The sequence below is a fragment of the Scomber scombrus genome, chromosome 3 (genome assembly GCF_963691925.1).
Source record: "Scomber scombrus chromosome 3, fScoSco1.1, whole genome shotgun sequence".
NCBI lineage: Eukaryota > Metazoa > Chordata > Actinopteri > Scombriformes > Scombridae > Scomber > Scomber scombrus.
In genome coordinates, this window is record NC_084972.1 from 10,389,968 (window position 1) to 10,412,283 (window position 22,316).

General features: G+C 40.1%; 1 protein-coding gene across 1 annotated transcript; it reads right to left on the minus strand.

Annotated features, from left to right (window-relative positions):
• Nucleotides 1-24: 24 nt before the first annotated feature.
• On the minus strand, nucleotides 25-13,212 carry hcfc1a (host cell factor C1a). Its single transcript, XM_062444525.1, has 28 exons — nucleotides 13,074-13,212; nucleotides 11,739-11,924; nucleotides 11,039-11,187; nucleotides 9,778-9,938; nucleotides 9,458-9,666; nucleotides 9,114-9,198; nucleotides 8,887-8,993; nucleotides 8,607-8,786; nucleotides 8,259-8,501; nucleotides 7,987-8,135; nucleotides 7,717-7,899; nucleotides 7,400-7,615; nucleotides 6,885-6,989; nucleotides 6,555-6,771; nucleotides 6,048-6,184; nucleotides 5,787-5,934; nucleotides 5,429-5,649; nucleotides 4,426-5,164; nucleotides 4,010-4,158; nucleotides 3,725-3,859; nucleotides 3,345-3,552; nucleotides 2,944-3,219; nucleotides 2,730-2,836; nucleotides 2,499-2,633; nucleotides 2,230-2,415; nucleotides 1,788-2,085; nucleotides 1,615-1,678; nucleotides 25-1,506 (listed from the first exon to the last, which is right to left on the minus strand). The coding sequence occupies exons 2-28, from the start codon at nucleotides 11,917-11,919 to the stop codon at nucleotides 1,467-1,469; spliced, it is 5,028 nt and encodes a 1,675-aa protein (XP_062300509.1). The 5' UTR covers nucleotides 11,920-11,924; nucleotides 13,074-13,212; the 3' UTR covers nucleotides 25-1,466.
• Nucleotides 13,213-22,316: the final 9,104 nt, after the last annotated feature.

Genomic DNA, 22,316 nt, shown 5'->3' on the forward strand with positions numbered 1-22,316 from the left:
TGAAATACAGAGTCGTGGAAGGAAAAAAATTAAAATTTATTAAATGGATTCACATACATCAATAGGATAGGGAAAATGTCTACTAATATAATTTGCCATTCTAAAAATTAAAGAGGTGAAATACCACATTCATGAGCATAAAAAGCGCAGGACAACTGGTTGGGATGTTAAAGGGGGAAAAAGGTATGAAAGATGTGATGTTGTCTTCTTCATACACCGTGAAAATTCCATGTTTGGCAAACAAAGAAACAAGCATTGAGTAAGTTGAAGTAAACAAAAGTAAAAACTCTCCTCTCCCTGGGTCCACTTCAAAGTTCCCTTCAGTCCTATAACCTCTGCGGTTCTACTTTGAACAAATACAAAAGTCTTTCTCTTTCATTACCGTCTGTTAACAACAAGAACATACGACCAACTGAATGAAGGTTTTTTTTTTTAAAAATATAGTGGCAACCTCAACACAGCCACCCATCTTCCCACGAACACAAACTATGGGGATGAACAACAGTTAAAAAAAGTGATGCTTTAAAAATGCACAACATACACATACACACAGGAGGAAAAAAAAAAAGCTTAAAAAATACAAAAATAAACTACACAAAAGATCTTCTGCATCATTGCTTGCTAATTTTTTGGGAAGGTTTTGCAAGATTTTTTTGTGTGTGTGCTGCAAGTCTCAGTCCTAGCAAAGTCTGTCGTTAATTCTCTACAAATCTCTTCCTTTGTCATTCTTTTTTTTGTCCACTTCAAAGTGTCGGCCAACAGTCCTCATCTTGGGTAAAAAGCGCACAGTGATGACATTACCAGCAGACTGGAGTCCAGTACAACAACAGTACAGACTTGGTTCTCGATGAAGCAAATTTGTTTTGAGCAAAAAAGAAAGGAAAAAAATTATGTCCTCTTTCGTTTGAGGACAAGTGCTTTATTTGTTTCCATACCGATTTTTCCTCTCATCTAAACTAATAACTCCACAGCCTTTTTTTTCTCAACACTGTACATCATTTCATGTAGTCTCTCTCTACATCCCCCCCAGGATTCACAAAACAAAAGACGAAGAAAAAAAAAAATAGTAACATTGTTGCGCTCAGGCTGGCTCCCAGTTTGTGAGAGATGTAAATGCTTCTTTATACTGCTCAACTACTGAAACAAGCCAAAAATAGATGTTAAAAGGATGGAAGGGGATGTGACTGAAAAAGATAATGTGCTTCTAAGTTTGTGTTGCTCTAAAAATAGTACGACCAACAGAACGAGGAAGGAGGGTTTTATCTACAGAAACATCTCTCAGATTGACTTTCATCTCGGCTTCATACGGTTGTTCTGCCTCCATTGCTGTCTTGATCTGAGACTTGAGGGTGGAGGATGAGATTAGGATGAGGATGAAGAGGTGGAGGGGTGAAGGTCAGTCTTCCTGATAAAAGGACACCAAGTTGAAAAAAGGACAAAAGACTGGGAGGGGTCTCTGGGCAACCTCACTGGTCCGTCCTTGCTTTCTTTGGACCAGCAGCCTTACTGTAAGAGCACACATGAAACCAGAGTAAGTATTGCATGTTTTATTCATCAGTGCCATGTTCATCTCTGGCCTGTGTGCACAGTATCAAGCATGAATACAGTACTTACGTATCGGGAGAGGTGCCTGGTCTTTTGGGGGCCGGTTTTGCAGAGGCAGCATCTTTACCAGACTCTACAAAGCAGAAACATGGTTAAAAAAAAAAAAAAGATCTTTATCTATAATTGCCTTGCTCACTTACTAATAATTGGGTATCATTACTAATGTAAATTAGTCTGCTCACCCTGTAGCCATCGGACTTGGGTGGCAGGACCATAGCCCTTCTCGTTGCGGGCAGCGATGCGGAAGATGATGGCTGGCTTGGTGGTGTAGTCGATGTGGGCGTTCGAGAGGCTGGACGACTGCACCAGGCAAGAGGGGTTGGGTCCACAGTACACACGCATAAAGGCTAGCTGGGCGGGGGTGGAGGCCTTCGCTTCAGCTGTCTGGTTGCTCTGGATGGCCAGGTACACAGAGTACTCAATGATCTTCCCCGACGTCACCGAGGGTGGCTCCCAGGTCAGGTGGGCACCATCTGGGCTCTGTGGGGTGACAAGAAAAATAAATATCCTTAGTCATGAAAACAGCAAGTGTTATTGTCAGCAGGAGTTACAACCCCTGGTGTCAAATTATTAATTGGAAAAAAAGGATGACAAGGTGAATAAAAGCTTTACTGGTGTGTTTACCTTGCTGATTTTGATGGCACAAGGTGCACCTGGGAACCCTGGTAGGCAAGTCTTAAACGCAGATATCTCTGAGAAAGATCCACGACCACAAGCGTTGATTCCAGCAACACGGAACTTATAAGCTGTTCCGGGCTGCAGCTCCATTTTCTTCATCTGGCCATAGTCTGGCACGATGCCAGAGTCATCCTACCAAACCAAAGATAGGAGGTTAGATACACTGAACACATCAACATACAGTCATCTAAGCATGAGTCTCCTGAGATACTTACATCTCCTTGAGAATCATCTGCTGGCACATAAAAGTGGGTGACAACCATATTTGTGACTTTAACGATTCCAACATCAAACCACTGGTTCTCTTTCTTTACAACAGGCTTCACTGGGGTTGGCTGAGGAGCTTGTTTCTGCACAGAGTAAAAAACAGTCAAAAATGTCCCTTTTTTCCCCCTCTTGAACCTGACTGGACCATCCAGATATTCAATAATATTATGAGGACTTACTTCTCCCTCAATGCCATTGGCGACTTCTGCTAAAGCAGCTGCTGCTTGCAGCTTGGCTGGACTTGCCACCGATACAGACGGTGCAAACGTACTTGATGGAGCTAGTGCTGTGGAGCAGAAGGTGCCAAAAAAAAGAAAAAAGAAAGGGTCAGTCTAGGGTTTTTCTTTTTACAGAACATCCAAAGTTACTCTTTGAAGAAGCACAAAGTCTTACTCTCAGCTGTGGTGCGTGGCAGCAGAGACGCCACAGCACTAGTGACTGCAGCAGCCATCTCATTGTGTCCATTGCTCTCGACAGAAGGATCGTTGAGGCTGTCAGCAGGGGCAAGACCCTCAGTTGGCAAGCTTGTGTCTACGGAGGCCTGCTGGGCAGCAGCCTGAGCCTCCTGCAGCTGCTGCTGCTGCTGTACCAGTGCTGCAAGCTCCTGCTGGGTCAACATGATGGGGATGTTGGTGGGCTGCTGACTCTCTCCAGCTGATTCACTCTCATCTGTAAACATGGAAAGTATGATAGAGTTTATACATACAGCAAGCATGTCAACTTCTTTCCAAACTGCAAAGGTAAAACCAAATGTGCGGTGAAGTCTGACTTTTCAAAACTATTATTGAACCCACTCATTACAGCTTGCTGGGCAGCCTGGAGGACAGCCTGAATAGCGAGGGCCTGAGCTTCTTCAGTTGCTGCTGCCTGAGCAGCTGCCTCTGCTGCTGCAGTCACTGCCAGCTCCTCGTCCGACAGCCCTGTTACCATCAGCGTGGCTCCCTGGCCCTCAGACATAAGCTCTGAAGGCAGGTTCAAGGCTGTCGCTGCTGCTGCTTCTCCCTGATAAACACATTATAGCATTTCCATCAAATAAAAGCAAAAATAGCATTTTACATTTATGACACAACTGGCTGTGATCATTTCTTGATCATGATATATAGGAAATGTAAAATGATGGAACAGATTTTCAAAATGCAGAGCTAACACTGACTGTGTGTTGCACTGTATTTACCTCTGCTTGTGTCTCCATGGCAGCGGGTCCCTCCTCTGCCGGTGCAGCTTCTGCTGACGCTGTCTCATCAGTCTGCATGGGTTCCTCTGTAGAGCTGGCAGCAGTAGTCACTCCTTCTGTGATTGACGAGATCGACTGGAGAGAAACAAAGACAAAATATTTTGGAGATGACATGTTTCTCTAACATTACACAGTCTGTTTCTGACATGCAGCTCTGAAATGACCACTTAGGATTAGTTTTCAGACAATTGGCTGATTCTGCCAGTGAATGAATGTGATTCTTACAGGTACAGAGGGTCCAGGAGCTGGTGTGGACTGAGTAACGGTAGTGATCGCCCTGCCCTGGGTGGTGGTAACCATGCCAGATGCTGCAGTGGAGGAGGCCACTTCTGTGCTGCTGGTGCCTTCTGCTCCCTCCTCTGTCTGTTGGGCTGCTGACAGACACAAAAGTCATCATTTAGGCTTGAGTTCAAACCAATAAACTTGTTTCATGTCCTTCATGCAACACAAGTATCTACAATGTGACAAATCATCATGTCTGGATGTGACCGTGCTTTTGCTGTTTCTGTTAGAGGGGCAAGAACGTGTCGTGAGATAAGATCTTATTTTGCAGACTGAATTTGGGCAGAATCACTTACTTCATGTTGTGTTGTGGCTTGTTGTAAGTAATCACACAGATATTACAGTACACGTGGCTTTACCTGTGCCTTCGCCTGTCTCCATATTGCAGGTGGCAGTGGTAGCTGTGTTGGTGGTCCCAGTCTCGTGTGTTTCACAAGGTGGGTTTGAGCAAACCCTCTGAACCACGCCTGCTGGTGTGCTGGTCTGTTCTCCTCCCATACTGGAGGTGGCTGTGGACGGGGTGTTGGTGGTCCCTGTCTCGTGGGTTTCACATGGCGGGTTGGAGCACACCCTCTGTACTGTGCCAGTCTGGCCTGCGTTCATGTTAGAAGATGCCTGGGTGGCTGTGTTGGTGGTGCCTGTCACGTGAGTCTCACAAGGTGGGTTGGAGCATACCTGCTGGGTTCCTCCCATGTTAGCCGATGCTGTGGTAGCTGTGTTTGTCGTCCCAGTTTCATGAGTCTCACATGGTGGGTTGGAGCACACGCGCGGCACAGACATGTTCGAAGATGCCGTTGTGGCTGTGTTGGTGGTTCCTGTTTCGTGGGTTTCGCAGGGTGGGTTCGAACACACCTGCCCTGCTCCCATTGCAGCAGAGGAGGTGGTGGCTGTGTTGGTGGTTCCCGTCTCATGGGTCTCACAGGGCGGGTTAGAGCAGACCAAGGTGACGGTCCCCGAGCCCTCTCCAGCGGCTCCAGCCTCCGTGGAGCTGGGCTGCTCAGAGGTTGGTGATGCCAGAATAGACACTGGTAGATCCTGGACTGGTTGGGCTTCTACACCACTGGGAGTTGTGATCAAAGTCACCTGGGTGGGCTGGTTCTGGGTAAACAAAGCAAAGCAATTTTATAAAATTATACAGCATGTTTCATACTCAAAAAGTCAGAAATCCTTTTACTCACTTTCTATAGATGTTATTCAATTTTTCCTAACAGCAGCTCTGTCATTGTTCTGTGGTTACAGAAATGCTCTAACCTTTGCAGTCCTTATCTCAGGCTGAGATACCATATAATAAATGAAAGCTCATCGTGCTGATGATGAAATTATTTCATGTTCTAATGACTCTAATGGGCTGCTGGGTCTCACCTGCACTGTGATGGTGGAGGAGGGCAGTGTGGAAGCAGAAGTCAGACTGGTCTGAGCAGTGGACACAGTTATCGCAGATGGGCTGATGACCTGGCTGGACAAGGTAGCAATGGTTCCCAGTGTGGTGATGGGGGTAACCAGAGATGCATTGGAGCTATCCACAGTGCCCCCAGCCAGGCTAGAAGAGACTGTACCAGTGACCGTCCCAAGAGTGGTGACACCTACAAGGAAGAAAAGTGGCATTAAAGTCATAAAGCAAAAGACTCATATAGACAGACTACATATGCATCAAAATCAATCTCAATGGTATCATCCAATAATAGAAACTTGATAAATATAAGAACATGATTATTTTTACCAGTAGTCCCCTTGACAACCAGAGTGGTGACAGCAGGCTTTACAGCAGACACAGTCACTGGCGTAACAAGTCGTACACCACCTACTGTGCTCATGGGCACAGTGCGCAAAATAGTTCCTGGCTGCCCAGGAGCGCCCTTTAAAACCACCTTAAGACACAATTCAGTATTAGTCTCCTCACATGTACCATAAACAGGCAGCTGAAATGCGTTAATATAATCTCTATTATATCTACAAAGGTTGGTTTACAGAAGGAGTTTACCTGTGTCAGTCCCTGCTGGCCAGCTGCTGTGGCAAGTTTGGGCACCGCAGTGATGATTTTACCAGGAGTTCCAGTAGTCATCACCTTTGTGGTGAGGATTGTGATAGGCGTTTTCATTCCTGCACTGCTTGTTACACCTGTGACAACAGCACAAATGCCTGAAATTAGTTTACATCAGTCAGCTCAGGATACATTACCATAATACCAGACCTTGATTCATGTGCACCTGTAAATTAAGTTCTTGTTGTTTACATCCCTGTTAACTGCCATTGCAAGAAACTAATTTTTAAAAATGATCAAACTTGAGACTACATCATCACTAATGCCTTTGTGACATGCAATTACCACTAATCTGAAACACTAACCACCAAGGTTATAACAAAATCATTTGATCCAGATGCTTATCCACAACATCATCATTAATTTTTAGGGCTGATGTCAATCGTAAATATATGTAGGCTGTTGGGTTATGTAGCTGTAACAAATTAAACTTCATTGATTTTGGACCTGTGGCTCCAGGCTGGCTCATGATGGCCGACATGGGGATGGTCTTAATGATTGTGGTGCCCTGCTTAGTGGTGGTAGGAGAGACGCCACTGATGTTGAGGATATGGGGCTTGTTTCCTGTGCCTCCTGCCTGGGAAGTGGTGATGATGGTTGTGGGCTTTCCATCTGCAGATGTCACCAGCTTCAGAATGGTTCCGGCTGGGAGGGGACCCTTTGTCTGGGGAGAGATGCACACGTTATGCAAACCATCTAGAGAAAGATATCTGGTGCCTGTCTCAGGAGTTTTAAGCAACCACCTGTTTTTTTCCTGCACTCATGCAGATAGCTGACCTGTATGAGCTGTGTGAGAGGGTTAGTGGAAGTCTGGCCTGTGACAGCTGATGTCTGCACTGGCTTGGTTTGTACAACAGACATCATCTTGCCAAGGTTGGAGATCTGCCGACATAGGAGAGAGACTCAAGTTCATGAGTCGCCAGAAAAACATCGGACAGTACAGGGAATCCAGTGGAAAGGTGGACAACTAATTCGGTGGCTCTATAAATCATTCTTCACTGGCTTAACTGACTGACAGTCATGCAAATCACTAACATCATGCTCCCTTTTTTCTTAGTAGAGTTCTCCAACAGTCACTGCAGGCCAACCTTTACTCCCTCCCCCAGTGGTTCAAGCTCAGAGCATGTTGTCACCATCTTGTGACAAACCATAAAAACAAAATGCACACACAAAGTGTGTAAAAGCAATTTACAGAACCCATGATTTACAGCATGCGTGTGAAAACACCAAAGGATGCTCTTTAATATAGTGTTCTGGTATTATTTTGTGCCAAAAAAGTCCTGTTTTCTTACCAGAGTTCCACTGGTGAGGGGACTCTTGACAAGAGTGATGGTCTTGGTAACTCCTCCCACCACAGTGGTTACCACCTGGGCCTGCTGGGCCACTGTGACTGCACCAGACTTGTGCACAGTGATGATGGGTCTGGTGGTGGTGGTGGGAGAGGACCCAGTTGCTGTGCCCACCTGGGCTGCAGCAGTTTTTAGCATCCGGGTGGCTGGGTTACTGACCTACAAGCACAAAATTATTTTAACAACTGACTTGTTACAGCTGACTGTATGATGTTTCACATGCAATACACACAAATGACATAGCTTAGGGAGATCTGTACCATGACCGGAGATGCCACTTTCATTGTGGTTGTGCCGGGGGAAACCGCTACAGTTTTGAGAATGGTGGCACCTGCAGGAACATTGAGGACAGTGCCTGCAGACGAGGGCGGGATCTTCTGTGTTGCTGCTGCTGCAGCAGCTAAAGCTGCCATGCCACTCATCTGAGGGCTACTTCCAATTGGCTGAGAATGAAAGAAGTAAACAATTGTTGAACACAATTGCTAATCTAATCTTAAATGTATTAAAATGCTCTGCAAAATTGCTCATACCGATCCTTGGGTGGTCTGGGCAGGCATTACCATTCGGACACCTGGAGGAAGGGATGTCATAGTGACAGGGGATTTCCCAGGCTGGCTGGGGCGTACTGTGACAACAGATGCGCCTGTGGCAGCCTGCGGAGCTGCAACCTTTAATACAGCTGTAAAATAAGGGAAATTAATGTTTAGACTTCATGTGCAGTGCTTTTGCAGCTTTAGAGCTTTTTATTTTAGTGACAAAGAGGAGTTGTAATGAAAGGAATGATGAGTTACTATAATAATACCTGTCTGTGGTAGGCTCTGAGCAGAGGGTGCTGCAGCAGCTGGTGCGGGGCTCTTTGGAGAGTTCACAGGCTGCGAGGGGGTTGCACTCATGACTGGTGAAGCTGCAGCTGGAGTTGCAGGGATGTCATATTTCTGCAGTTGCAGCAAGTAGGTGTCAGCCGTGGATACGGCACCCCAGCTCACCTCCAGAGAATTTGTGTTGGCACGGACTAACTGCACCCTGGCAGGGGCATGTGGCCGTTCTGGGGGAAGAAGAACAAGAAAATTAATATCATTGACACTATTTTACAACCTGAGTCACAGAAGTCACTGATTATGGCGAAAAATAAAAGTTACCGCACACCTACCTGTTTCCAGGTACCAGAGGTCTTTACAACAGACTTGGTTGTTCCAAGCTTTACGATAACCATCACGGCCACTCCAAACATATAGTCTGGAGTTGATTGCCACAGCACAATGGCCAGCACGAGCCCTGGGGATGTTGTCTTCGAGAGTATCCATCAACACTGTCTCCCAACACATCGAGTCTATAGACAAATATATGACATAAAAATTAAAACAACTACAGTCCAACTTATTTAAAACTAAAAGTAAAATACAGTATAATAAATACAGAGGCAGACATACCTAGATTTAGACAGGCAAGAGTGTTTGTACACTTCCACTCCTTCTCATGTGTGGCCACCTTGACATCATCCATTACCAAAGGAACCCATCCTCCAAAAACATACATCCTGCACAGTGAAAAAATGTATCAGTGAGAAGCTGATATGGAGCACAGATTTTTCTACTGGAAATTCAAACATGATTAAAAATCATTCAAAATTATTGGCAAGGTACAGCAGCTGTCTCACTTGTTTGTGATGGTGGTGGCAGAGTGAAGACTTCTGGGAAGTGGTGCTGTGCCGCTTACTGATGGTTTATTCCATGTCAGGGTATCTGGAGACAATGACAAGCAGTAGGATGTAAAGCAAAAATGCATCAATGTAATCTGACACATAAATTAAGCACCACAGTTTAGGCAAATGTACACACACCATTGTCAAACATCAACTTTTTATCCTCCCCTGAGTGTGGGACTCAAAGGTGATTAGGTTCAATCTCCTCTTGCCTGATTGGGTATACACTGATTCTGGCTGCTAGTGTGGCTTTGATAATTTAAATAATATTAGTTTTCAATTAAATTTTAGAGACATACCAATATCAAGTGTCCAAAGATCTCCGAGACGACAACCGCTCATCCCTCCATAGATTATCAGGCGTGATTTCCTGCTTGTCTTTTCTGTGTATACCACAGCTGTGTGGCTCTCACGAGGGGGAGGCAGGACTCCATATGTAATTGGAATATCCCACCCAACCACACTGGAACCCGCACGAAGCTCGAGTGTGTACAGATCATTCAGGTATCTGATAATGAAAACCCACATATTAGTCACATTCATATTAATGGTTGAAACACAACCTCAAGCAGTCATATGTCAGAGCGCCCTACCGGCTCCTGCTGGAAAACATCTGTACCTGGGAATGTTGTTTTTTGGGTCTTCGCTGTCATTGGCTAAGCCACCAAACAGGTAGCATTTGTTGCCCACCAGGGAAAAACTGTGGCCAAGACGAGGACAAGGAGGGGGCCCATTCTTCGGGTTTTTTGCTTTCAATTTTTTCCATTCCCATCTGCTGGCCTAAAACAGACAACAATGTTAAAATTCTTAATTAACCAAAGGTTGACCTCATTCCCTATTTTGATAGTTAGGATTATGTGTCAAAATGGAAGCTGAAACTATACATACTGTCTTTACTACTTCTATTTTAAAAGTTGTTTCAATTCATTCATTTTGTATTTCAGTTTTATTTTATTCTATTTAATTTCCTGATTAATGATTGGAGCTAGGCAAACAAAATGTTATTGGGTCATACCTTCTTTATATCATAAGCACAAAGAGTTTTGTAACTTTAACTTCCCTCACTGGTCACAGTTAAGCTTTTGCAAGTAGAATAAAGACATGCTTTAGGTGGAGTGCATAGGGTACTTGGTTAATTGAACATAGTTAAACTAAACATAATTAAGGCACAGGTTAACTCATTCAGTCAATAACTTTATTACATCTCCAGACTTCCCTTCCTCCCGAAAATGGGATGTTTTCATCTTGATGTGATTGTCTTTAAAGTAACTGCTGAGTGATTAACTATTTATCCATTTGCTGTAACTTAGTGAACCCTTTTAATTCTTAATTAAGGCATTTTGTAAATCAATGTAATTCTGAATAATTTAAAAGAGAACAATCTATGAATAAATTACTTCTTACTCCGAAAACTTACAACACACTTCTCACTCTGGATTTGACCAATCAGGATTCATGTTTTCATTCAACCCTGTTCATGAACTTACTATTATTGTCAACAGCTAAACTGAGCTACATTGAGCGCACTCACATTGTATGCTGTCCTTGTAAATATGTTGACAGCTACAACATATCATTAAAACTATGGGTTTGTCATGTACTTTATGAACCTCTTTCATATATTGACAAGCTCAGATGCAGAGAAACAAGCTCAAATGTGGCCATGCAAATGTGCAGATAATATCCGCCTGGCTAAGATCTCGGAATATGAACATGATACCGTGCATATAAAATGTTGCCGTTATGCGTTTTAAGCAAGTTTATCTTTTGTGCTTTATGATAACAGTTATTTCAAATAAAGCTAAAATATACATCCTACCAATTCAGGTGTGAATGTAACTGTAATTGAAAATGGCAGGTTATTTTCCATAGACAGATACCTGTAGTTCATAGAGATCGTTGCTGTACTTTCCATACTCCACCATACCACCAAACACCAGCAATCTTGTGCCATCACAGACAAAACCATAGGCAGCACAACCGGGGGGGATGTCGCCACGGACCGCTGGGATAAACCACTGGTTTGTTGCTTGAAATTTAAAACAATAGTAACAGTGGGAAATCAGTATTATATAAGTATAAAAATACATTTGTGTGTGTGTGTATACATAGTATAAGTTGATGAAATTCTAACAGAAGTTTTATGACTAGTATAACCTCTAAACAACTTTCCTGTTCATTATAACATAAATTAAAGTCTGCATTTTAGGATGGGGGCACATACAATAGATGTATTGAGTGTCTGTCATATGTGCAGGCAATTGGGGCAGAGCAAATGCTTAAACCAACCAGCATCATCCATTTTATTTTAGCCCGCCTTTTTTAACGTGCATTAAAACCCCATCTCCAGCAGAGGGGGCCAAACACAACCACAGAGGATCCGCTTGGCCTGCTGAGGCCTGTACGCTACTTAATTTTGCACATCACGAATCTATCTTTAAAAATAAAATGGTGCTCTTTTTAAAAGGTGAAGACTCTGTACAATTATTTTATGATTGTTTCACATTGTAAAATATGTATTAAAATTAAGTATATCATGCTTGCTGTGGACAACAGTTAGGTATGTAAAGTTAATCTTACCGGTGTTGTATACATGTAATTCATCCACTATCCCTTCGTTTCCACCGCCAAAGACAACCATAAGCTCCTTTATAGCTACAGCTCTGTGTCCATGTCTGGGCCGGGGGACAGGACCGGACCATCCGAGGACCCGCTTCCACCGCGGCTGCAGGACCGACACCGCGGAACCAGGAGCAGACATGACTTCTGTCGGAGGATAAAAATAATAATAATACATTTAATTTGTACTGCACTTTTAATTCAGAGTGAAACTTGCTACAGTATTGATAACACAAAACACAAATCATAAAGGAGATAGTAACAACAATAGTTTAAATGGAAAAAGAACCCATAAATGATCATGTGTTTGCTGAAGTAAAAGGGATATCTTCCCGTTACTGACTGAACAGCTGCAGTAACTTCGCTCACAGTTTTAAGATGGCTCGGATAATGAACACATTCAAAGTCTGGCCAACTTCTATCTTGTAGCCCCTTCGTTTCATCTTTGACGCTGAAGTTAAATACTGAAGAATGCATGAAATCCCTGTAGCACTTAAGTTAGTGTATCAGTTGTTTCTAACCATTGAATTCAACCCATGGAAGCAGCCATCTTGCAACCAAACAAACCCCCGCTAACGCCGCTGCCAGTCTGAAAAATGGCGGAAGCGACTGAAAAAGACAAAAACATGACGGCTAACCAGCTACACGAGCACAGAAATGCATTATAATAAAAAAACCAATCCAACAAATATGTATCGGGCCCACACACAGCTGCATCTCAGGCTTTAAACCTTAGTTGGAGACGTTAGGAAGAGTCGGCTGTTTTCATGCTTCTCTGGGAGTCGCCATATTGTAGCTAGCGAGCTATGCTTTCTCCAGAAGCGCTTTACCGCACTTATTAACATTAAACACAGTATTTAAGCTCGCTTGAACACTCTCAATTGTTGTGAAAAACATGCTTCTTAACACCCATCGAATAATTTACTTAAATACACTGTTATTTAAGCACAGTCTTAGTGTTCAAACGTATCTTGGCGTTAGCTGCACTCCGTTAGCACTAGCGGCTAGTTGCCGAAGCTAAACAGCGTTAGCATCTGTCAGCGCGTCGCCGGGTTCTACAATTAAATGCAATATAATTCTGTTGTGTTTTGACATGCATAAGTTACCTGATACAAATTAAGTTGCAACATAACTCTTAACTCGTAGCTAAACAGAGTTAAAGTGCATAAACATTAGTGTTATTGTGTTTCATGCCGTATCTGGCCTGGTTCAACAGCTCCCTAAAGAAAAATGGCCGGGCCACAACAAAACACAACAAACTGACTGAGGGCGCACACATTCACACATTTTACCTACTTATTTCGATGCAGTAGTCGAAAAAGCACGGATGTGTGGTCTTATCTGGCGGCAATAATCCAAATTCATTCGCTTAGTGAAGAAGTATTTCCTCTCATGCCTGCCTGGAAGCTGCCATCTTCTTGACAACCAGAGGCGGAGGAAGATGGACGAGCTGGCGTCACCCAAAGCAAACATGGCGGCGAACCCGCTCACTAACCGCTTTACACACTAACGCATGAATTGTTTCTGATATTTGACACAAATAACCAGTGGTGGATGCTCTGTATAGGACGGTGCTTCAAGGAACAGTTGAAATCTGTATGAAGTAAACGTATTACGAGTTTCAGCAAATTACAAGAAGTTGTGTTACAGCGCTCGGCTTATTGTCCCTTACTAAAGATGGCGACATCCGTACGGGAGCCCCTTTTAATTTTAATATTGTAGAGGCTTCTAGTTTCTTTCTGCTCTAAACCTACTTAAATATGCACATAAATGCACAATAATAGGGTTGATGCACTCATTTAAAAATTTCGCGCTTACACATATTAAACGTTGCCACGCCCACATATATCATAAGTGCGCCCTCCACTGACAAAAGTAATAAATTACTATATTACTTTACTGGTACTTTCCGTAAATGGCACTGTGCATAACTATATATTACTGTACATTCCTAAACAGGTATTCTACGTTACTAAAGATTAAAATATTGGCACTATACATAACATAACTATATTACTATAGTGGTACTAGACGTCACTTTATATCACTATTGACACTAGGCTATACATTATTATATATTACTTATATTACTGTTACTATATATGACTATACATTACTACATTGTATATTTATTTTCATCCGTGTAGTCCAAACAAAAATGTCTGTTTCACAATTCCATTTATTTTAAAACTTTCTTTTTTTAAATACAGACTGTCAAAGGCGCAGTACTTTTTTTTTTTTTTTTTTTTTTTTTTTTTTAAAGCAAAAGAGAAATAATAACACATTATACAATATCGGGATGTGGGCTTAGATTTTTCACATTAGGAAGTTCAGTATCCCCACTACATTTCACTCAGTAAGCCCCATGGCTTGTTTTAGATTGCAGGTTGGACTGAATGGTATCCATATAGTTACGGTTATTCCAGTGATCCTGCACACTTCATGAAGATCCCACATCCAGAGGAGTAACTACCATTGCACAAAGCTTTATGTGCTGATGCCAAATGCACATATAAATAACAATAGTAAACACATATAAATGAATGTGGTTCATTGCCTGTTTCCATCAACTTTATGACATGCTGACATTTCACTGTTATGTGTTGCATGTGTGGAATATACTAATGATTACATTACATGCACTGAAGACCTGTCAACTTCAGAGCTTAGCCCGACTTTTCACTAAAAGTGGGCAAAAAATTAAATTTACTATTAATAACAAATTATATTATTATTGGTACAATTAAAAATAAGAAAAAAACATTTTAATTATGACAAATAAATTGAGGACGCTGCTACTGTCTCTCATTCAAATGTTCAACTGCTTGATTTTTGCAATTCCATATTAGTCCCTTAGATGGCAGACTTGTTCTGTTTATGTTAGTGAACAAGCTATGTATAAATCCTATAGGTAAAAAAAGAAATTAGAATTTGTATTTGATTGTTTTATTTTGAGTATGAAGCTGTAATGGCATCATGATGCCAACACACCACACAATTAATAACGACTGAATGATGAAACAGTCACAGTGCAAATTAAGACCAGGCATCACTTATAATCAGTTTTATTATGCAAAGAATTCAGCCACTCCTTCCACCTCTGGCACTGATCTCACATAGCCAGGAAAGGACATGTTCACACAGTTTTTATTTGCACACTGTATTTATTTGCTTTATATTACACAAACATATTTTGTGTGGAAGCAGTTTATATGCATATCTACAACAAAACTACAAAACAGATGTTATCTTATATGGACAAAGAGGCTGTTCTTATTCTTTTAGTTTATATATCACTTGTTAACATACAGTGTTCTGTTCATGATCTTACTTGTGTCAAGTTTCATGTCGAGCATTAATGCAGCACCCATCAGTGCCTAACTGAATGACATGATCATCATGCTAATGAGCATTACAGGAAACCATACCACTTTACAGCATCACCCAACAATCTCTCAAAACTCATGACGACTTGTTAAAACTCAATGATCAGATAAATCTGTGGTCAATAATTTATCAATCAATGATAAAAGAATATTCTAAAATGAAATAGCATGTGTATATTTATTTATTTCCAAAATGTATTAAACAAATGTTGTAGGTTGATTAAATGTGTAGTGACACATAGTTCTCTGTAATTTACTCAATTTTATTAAAGGGAATTTATCAAATTTCTTTTTTTCTCATTTGCTCCTATTTGGGTGGCTGCCTTTACTTTACATTTCACCTTAGTTTTGTACTAACAACAGTCAGGACAAGACAATGACAATGGAAAGGAACTAGAAGGAAGAAAGCACAAACTTTAGTACCCATGATCAGTCATTCTCTCACTAAAATGCAATTTGTTTGCTTTTTGCAAAAATGTAGACACAGTTAATCTATTTCTAGGTTTTTAATTCGGTTTGATCATTGATTTCAGTGTCTCCATGCTATATGCTCTGCAGTAACAGTTATTTGTGATTTTCTCAAGTTTCGCTGCAGCCAGTGTGTGTTCACCGATAAGAGCCACACTTTCCACCATCCACACATGGGTCATAGTATTAAGGTAAGTGGTGTGATCACATTATATATTTAATAAGGTGCCCATGCAGACTGTCATTTTGCATGTAGGTAAAACCTCATGAACCCTGCTTATTCATGTGAACACAGGAGTAATATCAGAGCAGGTTACATGTTGTCCAGTAGTTGCTTTTCATAATGTGAGCACATTGAGATATTTGGTCATTGAAAAATTAAAAAACAAAATAAAAACAAAAATAACAACAACAAAACACCTACAGGGGATGATCAGAATAAGAAGCTTCTGCAGTGGGAAACTTACAGGATTTACTTGTCTTGTGATAATGGTGTCTTGATAAATGTGAATGTTAATTACAAACCCAATTCCAACAAAGTTGGGTCACCGTGTAAAACGTAAATAAAAACAGTATGCAATGATTTGCAAGTCTCATAAACCCATATTTTATTCACAATAGAACATAGAAAACATAAAATGTTTAAACTGAGAAATGTACCATTTTAAGAAAAAAATAAGGTAATTTTGAATTTGATGGCAGCAACATGTCTCAAAAAAGTTGGGACAGAGCCATGTTTACCACTGATGTAGCACCCCCTCTTCTTTTAACAACAGTCCATAAATGTCTGGGATCTGAGGAGACCAGATGCTGGAATTTTGAAAGAGGAATGTTGTCCCATTCTTGTCAGATACATGATTCTAGCTGCTCAACAGTCCTGGGTCTTCTTTGTCAGATTTTTAAATTTTATGTATGCACCAAATGTTTTCAGTTGGTGAAAGGTCTGGACTCTAAGCAGGCCAGTTCAGCACCCGGACTCCTTTACTACGAAGCCATGCTGTTGTAATAGCTGCAGTATGTGGTTTAGCATTGTCTTGCTGAAATATGCAAGGCCTTCCCTAAAAAAGACGTTGTCTGGATGGGAGCATATTTTGCTTTAAAACCTATACCTTTCAGCATTGATGGTGCCTTTCAGGATGTGCAAGCTGCCCATGCCATAGGCACTAATGCACCCCCATACCACCAGAGATGCAGGCTTTTGAACTGAATGCTTAGAGGGTCCCTCTCCCTTTCAGTCTGGAGGACGTGGCATCCATGGTTTCCAAAAAGAACTTCAAATGACCATAGAACAGTTTTACACTTTGTCTTAGTCCATTTTAAATGAGTTTGGCACAGAGAAGACTGCAGCGTTTCTGGATCATGTTCACATATGGCTTCTTCTTTGCATGATAGAGCTTTAACCTCTATGTTCACAGACAATGATTTCTAAAAGTGTACCTGAGCCTATGCAGTGACTTCCATTACAGATCACAGGCATCCAATATTGATTTTCGGCCTTGTCCCTTGCGGACAGAGATTTTTCCAGATTCTCTGAATCTTTTGAGGATATCATTTACTATAAATGATGAGATATTCAAAGTCTTTGCAATTTTACATCGAGGAACATTATTCTGAAATTGTTATTTGTAGAAGCATTTTTTTCGCAGATGCCCATGTTTACTTCTGACAGACTCTGCCTCTCTAAAATGCTAAATGGCTAAAATCAGTCTGAGCCCACAGACTAAAATGTTCACTGTTTCGGTAATGACATAAAAATTGGGGACAACATTTTTACATAAAATTTGTATGTATTTGTATTGTTTGTACATGTAAATGTATTTTTTTGGACTTACTTTCAAAAATATCAAAAATATATTTTGAGAAACAACAATGGCAAAATTGGCAAAAATGATTTCCGTATCATTCACTCATTGAAATTTAAGAGTTAGGGTTAGGGACAGCCACCTCACAATAGAAAGTACCCTAAAATGATGATTTTATATATATTAAACTTACTGCTATCTCAAGTATTATTTTGGGTTTCAATACATAATATCAGGATCTTTGTTAACATCTAAGTGTTATATACTTAAATGCTTTTTAAATTGTTTTTTTTTGTTGGAGGACTGCAGTTTGCACCAATTGGGAAGAATGGCCCTTATATGCCAAATTTCTTTCCTGTGGGTATTTCTTTCCTGTGTGTATTTCTTTCCTGTGGGTATTTCTTTCCTGTGTGTATACCTGTAGTTGGTCCACCTACCCCACTGAGGTTATGTGGATGTGTACAGGACTGTTTTGTTTTCAACTGATGGTCTGGACCACAAACTGGTGGATTGTACTGACAGAATCAGGATAAAATAGTCACCATTGAGTCATTGAATGTGACATGATCAAATTTGAGTGACACATTTCAGCTAACAAGTGGACCTTGACTTAAGACCTTTTAAAAGAAGAAAAAAACCCCAATTTAGAACATTTAATTATTTCACTTTGCTAATTGATTTAAACTTGTTAACATTTTGGTTTTGTGACATAGTTTGCTCAAACCTTATATGTGAACATAAAATAATTAATCTGGTTGAAAACCTGTCAAGGGATTTATTCTGATGTTATGGAAACATATCAAACATCATTGCATGTCATTAAGATAGTGACTGGAAAAATCGCTGGAAAATTCCAAGAAACACAGTTTAAGAGTTTGCTCACAGAACAAAAAAAGAAATAGCAGAGATATCAGAACTTCCACAAAAAATAGTCCATTTTGTAAATATGTGAGCAGTCTATACAATTAAAACCTTTACCCCAAGTCCCTTTTAAGCTTATAAACATCTGTCATATATGCTTCTAGGAACAGATTAAAGGAAATGCTTATACCTTCTCTTACAGCGTAAGCGTTTTCATGGTCACATAGCCAATTAGACAGTTCATAGTATCGTGTCCTTACACATATGTGTTCACTGGTACAGTAGCGAGATGGAGGTGAAGGTAGAGCTCAGACAAACACTTTGACCTTCTATACCGCACTGAGCTGCCTGTAAGGGTTTATACATGGTAAGAGCCTTAGGAAACAATCAAGAACTCAATGTTGAACACCTAAAGAGATCATGATGTAAAAGCCACATTCGTTACATGGATGAAGGATTATGGCAGCAGGAGGTGGAGGGTTTTAAGGAAGTGTATTCCAGGTTTCCATCCACCACATACGTCACAGTTTGGCAGTGTTTTTAAAAGAACATCTTCTTGTGGGTTGAATTGTGCTATCACATCTATCATATTTTGTTGACATATAGCCAGACAGTTTTAGGGATTTGTCATGTTGAGGCACAAGATGAAAGCACGCAAGATGACCAATGTCTAAAAACTATAAAATGTCATCATTATTGTATAGAAGTCATAAGATTACAAATTAACACATCATAGTCAGAGTCATGTGCACATACTACTTTAACATTACCAAAAACAAATAATTTTTTTTCTTCAAATGCTATATTTGCAGTAAAACTATAAGCCACTTACCTTTAATGTTGAGGCATGCGTCACATAATGTCTATGATGAAAGAAAAAGTCACATAGTCTCCTATTCAAAATGCCAATTAACCTTTTTGCTTGTGTCCCTTGAATCTAAAAATTGTTTAAGCATCAAATAAAAAACCTCATTTACCAGCTGAAATATGTACAGAATAATTTGCAACTATTTGTTATAGTGATGGTTGCCCAATTTTACTTATGACTGTTAGTAATGAAATATAAAAGTTTCCCTAAAAGTTTGCTTTTAGACAGCTGCAGGAATAGATTGTATTGTGGAAGAATGATGTTTTAGAATTGAATCTTTGAATATAATTACACTGATAAAGATATGTATTGTATTATAATTACCTAAATTGTATAGCAACTGTTTTTCTTTAATTCCATTTTTGGTAATGTTTTCCCCCCATGACAACAACAACAGAAAATGTTTTACACACTTAAAATTTCACTTTTTAAATATCTGTTTCATTTTATTGCTATTCATTTAATTTGTTTTCAATATTCGTTAGATTTTAATTTTATGCTGGCAGCTGACAGCCATCTGGTCACTTGAAACTGAACTGTATGTAGCAACCAAACAGGAACCTTTAGTTTTACTCTCCCAACTGAGCTATTTTGGCTCCATTGACCTCATATTCCCAATGCTCATGTTTGCTCGTTACTGAAACATACAACAAAAATAAGACAACTAATAACACTCAATGCAATACATTCAAAATACAAAATTACATATAATGATTCACTTGTCCAGATTATTTGTTTATCTAGAGTTATATTTTCAACTTTGTAACTAATGTTATAGAGGAAGACTTTTCACACTTTTTATTATTAGCCATTCCGTAGTTGGAGTGAAAAAAAACAGTTGTTTACTATATAATACTAATTATAGTATTACACTGAGTTGCCAGTTTATTAGGTACAACTGGCTAAAAATAGCAGTCTACCATAACAAACAAACAATAAATCCTTCATGAATGTTACAGAGTAGTGTTCAGTTTCTGTTGAATCTGTTTTACAATCTGTGAAACAGCTAAATTGTACTTGTATACTGTAAAGTGTTTTTCCTCTCATTGATGTACACATCTTTGAGCTGAGATCTATGCTCAAGATTGGGAATATAATTCAACAGCACCTCAAGCAACAGCACCAAACTGATAATGAAGTTTAATTAATACATTAAAAAAAATATTTCAACAAAAGCTGCACATTATAACCTCTATAAGGGTATGATAATATCACAGGGCTGCTGTAATAGACTTTAGTACTTTTAGCTGATAAACTGGCAACAAAGTGTATGGTCTTATAAAATACTTAAGATACATTTGTGTCCAATAGAAACTGTTCACCCTTCACATCCTTTAAAACTTGAACTTACACTAATATTTTATGGTTACATATTGGCTTCACTTCCTTAAGCAAACAGAATATATGCACCAAACCTTCTCGGATACATTAGGCACTCTGTCTGTTCTCCTGAAACACAACAATATCATCAATATCTGATACTGATGTTGAAAAACAGATATGCTCTACTTTGTGTTGAGATCTATGCACAACATGGGGGAATCCTTTCTTGATCCTGATACGATTATCAAGGTAGAGCTCATCCATTCTTATACTATCAGTAAGCAGGTTACCAAAGGGCAGACTGAATGTGATTAGCAGTACTAGTGCTGATGACTGGATTAGCTGACTTCAAAACAATGTTCTTTATTTGTAGATTAGATCCCATTGACAGGTACTGAAAGATGAATGCAACTTAAAAGTTTATTTTAGTGCACGTATTTGTTTATATCAGTATATCTGTAGTATTTGTGTGAATGTGTGTGTGTGTGTGTGTGTGTACTGCGTTTCATTCCTTTTGATCAGACATAGCATCTCAGAAATAAGGTGAGAGCAGGATAATATCCTGAAATGTCATATTGGCTTCAGTCAGTTTTATATCCCACACATTGAACTACTTATGTTAGTTATGCATATGGCATTGCTTCTGGTGTTTTAAAAAAAACTCCCTGACCAAAGTTTTTGCTGAATAAATCAAGCAATTAATTATTTAATCATTTAATTAATTAAATGTCCAGTCAGCCAACCCTATACATTTGCTCACAGTCTTCTGTAATGGACTGTCATACAGAGCTTCTGGAGGATTTCTGGATCTCCATTGATCTGGAAACAGACAACATCACGTCTGTCAGCAGCTTCCTGATACCCCAGGACCATCTAGCAACCTCAGGAACCCATATACATGTTCTTTAGATGTACTTTGGGTACTGCTATCAAAACACTTCAGTTGCACGCACCTTCTAATAAAAGAAACTCCAGTCCCACCTCAACCACACATTATAATATTAAATAGCAAAAAAGAAGTTCAGATGAAGGTGCTCAGCAATGCCATCTTAAGATTGTTGCTTTATTGATCTTCATGTTCCTATGCATCAACATTTTATTTTAATTTATTCATTTCAAATTCATTCTCTGCCCTGTGATGGAGCTCAATAATATCTATGATCAGCTTCCTCACACAGACTGATGTATAATGTCCTTCAAGGCATTGTGTTTGTTGACCCTTTCTATTACACAGTAATCTCAAAACATTAGGTGCCCAGGGAAGGAGGCAAAACGCCAGAAAGTTGACACAAAGCCTGTGGTAAACCAGCAGAGTGGATTACAAGGAGCTACAAAGCCAAGATTATCAGATTTAATGTTATTGGAAACCAGATTAGTAGACAAAGACCTGCTGCGATCTTCTTTAGAAATTGGGATTAGCCTGTTTAATTAGGTCTGGATGTCAAGACCAAGCGTATCTACGCTGGTGCATTGTATACATATTTTTGCATGTGACATATGATTGTGCGTGTGTTTGTGTGTCCCTTGAGCAAAATCTCAGCAGGCAATGTTCCTACAAAGGTCCAGATCTTGAAATGTGGGAGAAAACACAAATAACACCATATATTTCTCAAATGCTGTCTATAAGTTTTCAATTACCACACCTCATATTATAAAAGTTCCAGCTGTTTTATAAGAGTTGCAGTTGCAGAGTGGCAGAGGGTGACCCCAACAAGCTGTAACATCAGAGTTGCAAGCCAAACATTTTCAATCATCCGTGCTGTAATCTCTTGGGCGGCACAAACAGAAGGAGAAAATAAATCTAAATGAATTGATTAATGCATGCAAAACC